Below are 10,304 nucleotides of genomic sequence, written 5' to 3' on the forward strand. Positions count from 1 at the left end.
TGCAGATAACTTCAGTTAGTCTTTCCAAGGTACTTAGATTTGTCGGCACCTCTTTGACTTAAATGTATCTGCTGCCACCTTGTGGTTTATTTGTGCCACTGCCATTTTTGCCATTTTGTGTTTCATACACTTTGCCACTTCAGATTGTTTGTTTTTTTGATCTAGCTTATATATATGTGCACTCATAGCCAAAAGGCTTTGGAGAGCATTTTCATTTTTTTATATTCAGATTTTTTTTAACCTAAATAATATATAACTGAAGTGTTAGTGTTAAGTTTCAAAGACTTTTATTGGAGTCAGTATTTACAGTGTGGACCCCTCTTTTTGATAACCTCTGCAAATCTCTGTGGCATGCTGGATATCAGCTTCTAGGTCCATGCATGAACAGGCTGTGGGCTTCTGCTTGTCCACACACTGACCATACTAACAACGTCCTCAAAGACCAACTTCTTCCACTGATCCTGGATCAATCTGGTGACAATCTGTGCATTTTCCAGCATGATGGAACACCACGTCACAAAGTAAAAGTGATAACTAAGTGGTGTGGAAATCATTAAATTAACATTTTGGATCCAACTCCCTGGATCTTAATCCAATCAGGAATCTGTGGCCAAATAATCATTGTTCACTATGTCACAGAAATATGTAAAAAATATTCAAAATAATAAGTAGCTAAGTGTATGAAACACAAAATTTGTGCCATTCCAAAAAGCATTAGGCAAGGACTGTTAAAAAAAATCATGAACCCTATTTATTTGACTTCTTTCACAAAAATCTTTGCTGGTTGTACAAAAGGAACAAAAGTTAACTCTAGAAAGCAGAACTGTGAGGGATTCATGTTTTGCTTACAAATGAAATTTTTTTTTTTTTTTTTGCTTTTTTTAGCAATAGCAGACACGTGAGACTGTTTGTTAAGCCAAAGATATTTTTGAGTCAGCATTACACAAAATAATGTTGAAACCTCTGAATGTTTAGTTACAGGGGACATAACATATTTTCACAACATCTGACAGGTGTGGCAATATGAAATGCTGTATAGCAGCCTCACATTAAATTAAGGAAGTGGATCAGCCCTTTCAGTTCATCTCTATTACATACAGTGCTGTGAAAAAGTATTTGCCCCCTTCTCTCTCCCTTCCTGATTTTTTTGTATATTTGTAACACTTAAATGTTTCCGGTCATCAAACAAATCCAGTTTTTATGATTTCATTTATTAAGGGAAAAAAAGGCTATCCAAACCTGCCTGTCCCTATGTGAAAAAGTACTCGCTCCCTAAATCTAATTGTGCCACCCTCAAGCATGAACACTCTCTTAAGAGGTGGACTTCAGGGCATGAAATGATGGTCGGACATTCTCCTCCAGGATTTTCTGGTAGAGAGCAGAATTACATCAATTACTGCAAGTCATTCAGATCCTGAAGCAGCAAAGCAGCCCCAGACCATCACACTACCACCACCATGTTTGACTGTTGGTGTGATGTTCTTTTTATGAAATGTTGTTAGTTTTATGCCAGATGTAATGGGACTCAAACCTTCCATAAAGTTAAACTTTTGTCTTGCAGTTCTTTAGATGTTTTTATGGGTTTTTTTTTTCTGACCTCCTGGGTGAGTCGTCGATGCGTTCTTAGTGTAATTTCAATGCCACTCCTGGGAAGGTTCACCACTGTTCCAAGTTTTCTCCATCTGTGGATAATGGCTCTCACTGTGGTTTGCTGGAGTCCCAAAGCCTTAGAAATGGCTTTGTAACCCTATCCAAACTACTGGATGTCGATGACTTTGTTTCTCATCTGTTTCTAAGTGGAATGAAGTGCTGCTTTGTGAGATCTTTCAGCCTTCTTCACTTTGTCACACAGGTCTGCCAGTAATCAGATCTGGGAATGGTTTGAATTCAGCTTTCAAAACAATGTGGTTTATCACAGTTAATTCATTATTTTAAAAAATTTCTCATAGGGCCAGGTAGGTTTGGGTAGATTTTTCTCCCTTTAGAAATGAAATTATCATTTAAAAACTACATTTTTTATTTAGTTTTTCACAGCACTGTAGGAAATCAAAAGAATAAATACTGCTTGATAACACATGAATGAAACGCCCTTCAGTATAAACACAGAAAAAAACAACTTATTGTTCTGGTGTTCTGGAGCCTCAGATTTTGTTTGGCCTATTTTGAGTGGCCAAAATAGGCCAAACACTGATAAACAACTGTGCAAACTCTTAGGTCACTTGGAAAAGTGTGATTAAATCTCTTGAGCCAAAGATTTGAATCATTTTCCCAGGACCAAAATGCAAAAACAAACGTAAACTCTCTCAAATGAATTCAGTTTCTGTCCAAATAAGAAAACCTGTGAAAATTACAGAACTTCTATATTTAAAAACAGATTAAACAATTATTACGATGTTTTTGGGAACTACTTAGTGGTTGCTGACATTGTGTTTGTGCTTCGTTTGTGTTCACTCGTCCCAAAGTTTTGTGGGGTGTCATTAAGCAAATGGCTTTTAAAAGCTCTCACTGTTTCTCCTGCCAACTATCAGTTTGAAGAAGAAATTAGTTTGTGAACCTAATTAATGGATGCTTTATCTCCATTTTAAGAGGATGAAGTGATTATTCTTAAGCCAAAATGTAAATCAAGAAATATGGCCTGCAAAAAACCGGATCATCTTCATCCTGTTGTTCCCTCCTAAAAGCTTTGAGAGGCAACTTTTTAAAATTCAGTACACAAAGGTGACATAAATGACAGATGTCTCTGGTAATTTCTGCAGGTGGAGCTCAGGGAAAGGCAGTGCACCACTGCTGTCTATGTGTGTCTTGACTGTGTATGCTTTGACCACTGCTCCCCCCTCCAGCACTGAGTTGTGGATGATTCCCAGTCTGGCTTGTTCATAATACTCTGCTCCGAGCTCCCTGCCCAGGAAGATGTCTTGAACCTGTGTTGGGGAGAGACTTAGAGAATCTCTCTTCATGTCTGTAATCAAGTCCAGATTTGTGTTTCTTTCTGTGTTGTACTTATTTGTGTTTAAGTGTGCATTGTTTTCCCTGTCTGGGTCTGTATTCTTGGCTCTGTTCACATCAGGATAGGGATGAAATGACTTCTGTGGCAGATTTACCACCGTCAGTCTCTCCAGGTGGTGCACGGCAAAATGTCCATCCGGATTAAAAGGAGGCACCCCACTGGATCCGCAGTAGATCAGCGTGAGGTGCCTCACCTCTGAGTTGTTGAGCAGACGTGCTGTGTTTGATGGCGAAGTGAACCAAATGGTTAAACGTCTCATTTGGAAAACAGGAGATGAGTGCGACTGCAGCCGGTGCAGTGTGGAGAGCTGGATGTCCTTGCATCTGCAGTCTGTAAGCGAAGAGGTGCTGCAGGGTTGCGGATCCTGACTGCAGGAGTAGTACAAAAAGCTGTTGTGGGTGACATAAGCCAGGCGCAGGTCAGACCGCTGCAGACCCACTGACACATATAGCAGAACGCAGAGGAGAGGGGCAGGGGGGCTGAAGGCAGGCATCACTGCTGAAGGAGAGTCTCAAGCATCTTACTGACTGGGGCTCATATGTGGATATGATGTGTACACACTTGAGCCTGTAGTAAAGAAAAGAGGAAAAAGATTATACGACAAACAAACACCTCAGAACTTTGCTGAAGTAGTAACGGTCCTGCATGTAAACACAACATTACAACATTATCAGCAAATCACACTTGGTATAACATCTGTGGGACTTCCAGATACAGACAGGGAAACTTGTGATGGCTAACCAACCAGATATCGTAGTGATGGACAAACAAAGGAAGAAGGCCATAGTGACAGACGGTGCAACACCAAGTGATGGCAACATCAAGAAGAAGGAACGTGAGAAGCTTGATAAATACCAAGGGCTCAGAGGAGAGCTAGAGAGGATGTGAAGGTAATAGTGGTTCCCGGAACACTCGGGGCAGTGACCCCCCCAAACTGGAAGAATGGCTCCAGCAGATTCCAGGAACGACATCCGAGATCTCTGTCCAGAAGAGTGCAGTCCTGGGAACAGCTAAGAGACTGCCCAGGACCCTCAAGCTCCCAGGCCTCTGGTAGAGGACCTGAGTTTGGTGGACAAAGACTGCCCACAGGGCGAGCTGGGATTATTATTTTTAACGATCGCTAATAAAAATAGTACAATACTGGATTATTTTCTTGCATAAAGTACAACAATCAAATCTAGAATGTGTGAGTAAAATGAGTATGTCTATATATGAAAACAAACCTCTTTCAGTTAAGGTCCTTTTTCATAGATAATGGACTGAAAAGGACTGAGGTCAACATATACTTGCGATCCATTAAATATTTACTTACCAACACAGGAAGAAAGGGAATGTGGACATATTTACAGCTGGTTTGAATCAGGACACACACACACACACACACACACACACACACACACACACACACACACACACACACACTAAATGAGTGTTGGGTGTGTTCTTCCTGAACCCCAGCTAAGCATATATAGTTTGGCACTGAAACCCCACATTGAATTTCACATGGACAAACACACTTACTTAGAAAATTACAACTGTGCTTTGAGATTCCAGAGAAAACACTGTTTTGAAATCTTGGTTTGTATGACCGTCTGGGTAGATTTTCTGGTTTGGCAATAAAATCAGAGCAGGAACATGACTTTCTGACTCATTTTGAAGTCTGGATGGAGCTGACCGCTACATTCTTCCTTTGGGTTATGTTAAACAAAAGACAGTTATCATCTACAGTAAATTTAACTTCAAAATCGTCGTGTTTAACATTGACCAACAGCACCAACAGCTTTTAACTAAAGCTATAAGATCCTGAACAAAATATTCAAACCCATGATGCCCTGATTTTGATGGCTGAGTGATTCAGTTAAAGACTAAATTCACCCTGACGTGCAGCTTTTGGAGGTTTCTTGCATCCAAGTTAAACTCTGATTTGTTTTTGTTGTTGTATTTAAACTGACTCTTTACTTTTCTCTATTTTTCTTTGAAGGTAACAAAATAGCTCAGAAAAAAATACTGTAAGAAATGTTTTTTAAACTATTCAAAGTTGCATACATAATAAAACATGGCAATTGTACACATATTAATGTAAAATTTATAAGTGGCTATTTGAGTCATAATACCATGTCACAAAAAGGGGAAATGGGAAGAACAAACAACTCTTGCACTAGTCAGGCAAAAAAATAAAATGCATCAAACTCATAAGATGTGATGACAGTTGTGTCATGTGCACTGGGATTATGTGCATTAGGTGTCTGCAATCAAGCAGCCCATTGCATGGGAATGCAATGTAATAACAGCTGAGAAAGTTGCTGTAACTAACTAAACACAGTGTGGGACAAGGCTCCAAGTATTAAATACTACTTTAAATGCATGTTTGTTTGTTTTTTGTCTGCTGCTACCTGCTTGTGATGTGAAGTTCAAAGCCGACCTTTTAACCTGGGGGAAAAAGTGTCCGAAATTTTGTTTATTATAGCGATGTCACAGGGTGTGGCTAACTGCAAAGGTCTCACAGTGTGTATGTACCTTTAGGAAACTATCCACATACTGATATATTGGCAGTTACAGACAGGAACTTCTTGTAATTTAAATTGTAAATACCTTATGAAAATTACATTCCTAGCAGCCATTCCAGATTTTTTTAAACTCATTTGACACTTATGTAAAAAGTCTTATTATTTCTGCCTGTTTAACTTCTCCATGGCGGCCATACCTCCAATCATGAGGAGTGGGTCATTAAATAAAGTGGACTATCTGGACAACAGCAGTTTGCAGCACACACAAAAAATGAGACATCAGTCTCTGTAATGAGCTCAGCCCGGCCATCTGAAGAAAAAATGCCTAACTCTGCCAATGATCTGTTTAAGTGCTATAAGGGAATAGACTGCAAATAAAAGGTGGTTGCAGACACTAGTCATTCACCCATTGATTACTTAAGAAAAGGTTGCAGTGTTTGGCAGATCTGAGCAAAAGAGTTAGCACCACCAAATAAATCTTCATCTTCCTTTTTGACACTATGCTGCAGTTTACACAGTGAGCACCATTTGTATTCAGTAAGACTTTAGTAAACTCAGATAAAGAAAGACAGAGGAGTTCATTTTCCACAGACTTCAACACAGTTTGATTAATTACTACAACCAGAGGTGACCTGCTCTGCTGGCTAATAGAAAGAATGCATGTTTAAGGCATTTCTGCATTTCCTTCACTTTTCAAGACCTGAAAAGCTGCTCTCATCTTTTGTGGATAAGAGTCACAGCACAGTCATGTGAAAAAGAATGTTTGTGAAAAATTAAGTGCTTCCTTTCTGCTTCCATAGTAATTAAGAGGGTAAATGATAGCCAGGTGCTTCTAATCAAATGCACTGATTAACTGATCATCAGCAAGTGTGACCACCTCTAAAAACAAGCAATCTGCCAGAGGATTGGTCAGTTTGCGGGACTGGAGCATTCAGGTATGTGTTAACACAATATGGCAATCTTCCCAGGAGGAGATGTCCCAGCAAATTCACCTCAAGGTCACAAGAGTTACATCTTTTCAGGTCTCAAATAGCATGTTCTCTTAAAAGAACATGGCAGCACAGCTTAGGTTTGCAGAGTTGCATCTCAAAAAAAAAAAAAAAAAAAAAAAATTTGATCATGATACACAGCACCATACTCAGTGAAAAACAAACACAGCACATCAGGACAAACACCTCATACCAGCCATCAAGCACAGTGGTGGAAGGGTGACTGTTTGGGCTTGTTTTGCAGCCACAGGACTTGGACACCTTGCAGTCACTGAGTGGACCATGAACTCCTCTGTATACCAAAGTATTCTAGAGTAAAATGTGAGGCCATCTGTCCAACAGCTAAAGCGTGACTGAAGTTTGGTCATGCAACAGGACAATGATTCCAAGCACAGCAGCAAATCTACAACAGAAAGGCTGAAAAAGAAAAGAATGAAGGTGCTGCAATGACCCAGTTAAAATCCAGACCTCAACCTCATTGAAATGCTGTTGTGGGACCTTTAGAAAGCTGTGCATAAAAGAATGCCCACAGTCCTTAATGAACTGAAGCAACATTGTACAGAAGAGTGGGCCAAAATCCCTCCACAACAATGTGAGAGACTGGTAAGGACATACAGAAAGCAATAACAAGCTTATAAATCACCGGGTGTACTTAGTTTTTCCCCAGAATGGGGAAAAAAACCCTATGAAAACTTCCTTTTTGCTTAACTGTATATGGGACTGTTCCTTTCTCTGTCCCAAATTCAAATACATATGAGTCATTGCTTGGCCACACATCTGTTTTTGCTGTGATTTACTGTGAGTCAAGATTCAAACATTAGGTTGTATTCTTTGGGTCACAGCTGAATTTTGTCCAATTATGATCTCTGTGAAATCAGTGTCTGTTCAGCAGTCTCACACATGCTCAGGAGAAAAACTGTCAGGGATTCACAGTAAAGTGTAAAAGGAAATGCTACAGTGAATTAAAGACCCTTTCGGTTGCTAGTCTGGCATCATAAGCGTATCTGTTTCACCTTAAGAGATTAGCGAGAATATTTCTGTTACATAACGCACATTGCCAGGAATGCATAAGCTAAGTAATGTAATATGAGAATACACATAGGGCTTGGCTTTCTAATCCTATCAATGCGTTAACAGCGCGACGCAAAAATACACATTTCACAGCTGTTAATATCCACTAAATGGTCGTCAGCGTTAGTAAGCATACAGAAAGTTTTTCATAGTTGTCTGCTGTGTAACTTACCCCAAATTGCTGCTGAGGAGAAGATATGCGAATGCGTCAGAGTGAGGCTGGGATTGGGAGGGAAACTCACACATCCAGCTGACGTCAGGATTTGGGAAGTTATCCCAGATAGGAAGCTGTAACTCGCATCTGGAGGAGACTGAGTTCAGCCTTATGTACAATGCAGCCCGCAGTAAGGCTATATTTGCTCTGAACATAACTGAACCAAGGAGAATCCTATTATTATTGTTCATATATATATATATATATATATATATATATATATATATATATATATATATATATATTTTTTATATATATATATATATTTATTTTTTATATATATATATATATATGAACAATAATAATAGGTTACATAACACGCATTGCCATATATATATATTACATATACGTTTTGTGTAATCAAGTATAAGTTCTTGTTCTGTTTAGATAAGGCCGACATTGCATGAAGTTTCTGGATTTAAAGCATATTCACGTCATAAGCTATATACTGTAACGGCTTCATAAAGGCATGAATGTCATTTTAATGGTTTGACTGTCGGTAAACAACACTTAATGTCTTTCCTGACAAGGCGCTTAGGCGATATAGCGGCTAGCCAGTGTTTGCTGCTTTCAAGTGCTGTCGGAAATGACAGGATTTGACTTGATTTCGGCAGACTGGCGACCCCTCCGGAGTGTATTTCAACCTTTATTTTACCAGGTAAAAAATGTTTGAGAACTAGTTCTCATTTACAAACATGACCTGGCCAAGAGGCCCCAATTGAATGTATCCCGCCTCTCGCCCTGTAGCAGCTGGATCAGCTGAAGAAAATAGATGGATGGAGGGAGGGATGGATGGAAATTAAACTTCGAGTGTCTTAGAGTTTAAGAGAGAGAAGCTATACTCAAGAATTTTTTGATGTATCTGTTTTTTGCTACACCATATTCTGCTAATTGACTTCCTGATATTTGGAGAGGGCTTCCATTTGATCCTGATTGAGAGACCCTCCCCTTTATTCTTCCTAACTTGATAATATTTTATATAAATAAAATAGAATTGAACTGAACTGAAGTGAAACTTTATACTTCTGCTTTTCTACATTTTCAAAAAAAAAAAAAAAAAAAGCTTTTTTGTTGAAATTATAAGGCTAAAATATGGCTTCCTGTTTACTCCGGTTTAAAATGACTATATTTACGAGCTTTTTCTCTGTTTAGGTTTGTAACATCTTTGTATTGTTCTTTTTAAAAATCTGATAAGGAAGGCAAAAAAGACTTGTATTGACTGGCCAGACAGTGAGATCGACCTGGAAAGGATGTGCATAGGGTGATTAAGGATAGAGATGGAAATATACTAAGTGAAGTGATTGTGCTGCGAGGGTGGAAGGAGTACTTTGAGGAGCTGATAAACGACGATAATGAGAGAGAGAGAGAGAGAGAGAGAGAGAGAGAGGAAGATGGATGGAGGACAGTTAGAGAATCTGCAGTCTGAGACTGGAGTTTTGGTTACACTGAACCTCCATGGATTTGCTGTTTATGAGATATTTACACTGTGTCAATGGAAGGACCTCATTTGTTGTGAGAAATGTTAATGGATGTGTTTTTCTTGCAGTTTCTGACTGCACAGAGTGTGAGTAAGGGGGCAGAGTCAGGATGAAGTCACTTAATGCAGCAAATACATTTTCTATTTAAAGTAGTTAAAAGGAAAAGAAGTTAGAGCAGAAAATCCCTGCCTGTTTGATTTTTTTTTCTCCTTGAAAGCACGGGCAGGTTCTCTTGAGATAAGCTAATGAAATCACACCGCAGATGAGGGCAGATGATCCACTGTGGCGATCCCTAAAAGGAGCAGCCGAAAGAAGAAGAAGATTCATTGATTGATTGATTTTGAATATGTAAATAAAAATAAACAAAAAAAATGCATTGTAAATAGGTAAACAAGAGGGCACTGGACACAGAATTGCCACCAACAACACTATGTATACACATGTACACACATAAACCTACACAGGGATATACATACACATACATAAATAATGCAATACACAATCCACAGACCAAAACCCAGACCTAGTTCAGTTTTATTCAATTCAACAATTTTCTCTATAAATTTATGTAGCCTATCATTGAAGGGTTTTTTTTTTTGTTTGTTTGTTTGTTTTAGGATTTTTGAGAATTGTGGCAGAAGAGAAACAGGCCTGTAATTTGTGAAGTCGTATTTTTCACCATATTTATAAAATTGAATGACCACTGATATTGTCATTTTGTTGGAAATTGTCCAGTTAGTAATGATAAATTGAAGATGTGACGGTTTGGAAATCCCCTCAGTTGCCCAGAAGACTGCATGTCACACCAAGATATTCAGTCTTCACACTCCTGCCTGATGGCAGGAGGCACAGGAGCATCCAGACCCGCACCAGCAGATTCAGGGGCAGTTTCTAGCATCAGACATCAGGCTACTGTATTGTTGAAATACTGGGCATTGCACACAATAGCGTGTGTGTGTGTGTGTGTGTGTGTGTGTGTGTGTGTGTGTGTGTGTGTGTGTGTGTATGTATGTATGTATGTGTGTATGTATGTGTGTA

General features: G+C 39.1%; 1 protein-coding gene across 1 annotated transcript; it reads right to left on the minus strand.

Annotated features, from left to right (window-relative positions):
• Window positions 1–270: 270 nt before the first annotated feature.
• Window positions 271–7,774, minus strand: LOC115792888 (uncharacterized). The gene is made up of 2 exons (XM_030747494.1): window positions 7,747–7,774; window positions 271–3,574 (listed from the first exon to the last, which is right to left on the minus strand). Exon 2 carries the CDS (start codon window positions 3,498–3,500, stop codon window positions 2,706–2,708), a length of 795 nt encoding a protein of 264 aa, XP_030603354.1. The 5' UTR covers window positions 3,501–3,574; window positions 7,747–7,774; the 3' UTR covers window positions 271–2,705.
• Window positions 7,775–10,304: the final 2,530 nt, after the last annotated feature.

This window comes from Archocentrus centrarchus, chromosome 15 (assembly GCF_007364275.1).
Source record: "Archocentrus centrarchus isolate MPI-CPG fArcCen1 chromosome 15, fArcCen1, whole genome shotgun sequence".
NCBI classification, from domain to species: Eukaryota; Metazoa; Chordata; class Actinopteri; order Cichliformes; family Cichlidae; genus Archocentrus; species Archocentrus centrarchus.

What these genes read in the sequence shown, in the direction of transcription:
- LOC115792888 (XM_030747494.1), bottom strand. Translation starts at nt 3,500, where the DNA reads ATGCCTGCCTTCAGCCCCCCTGCCCCTCTCCTCTGCGTTCTGCTATAT.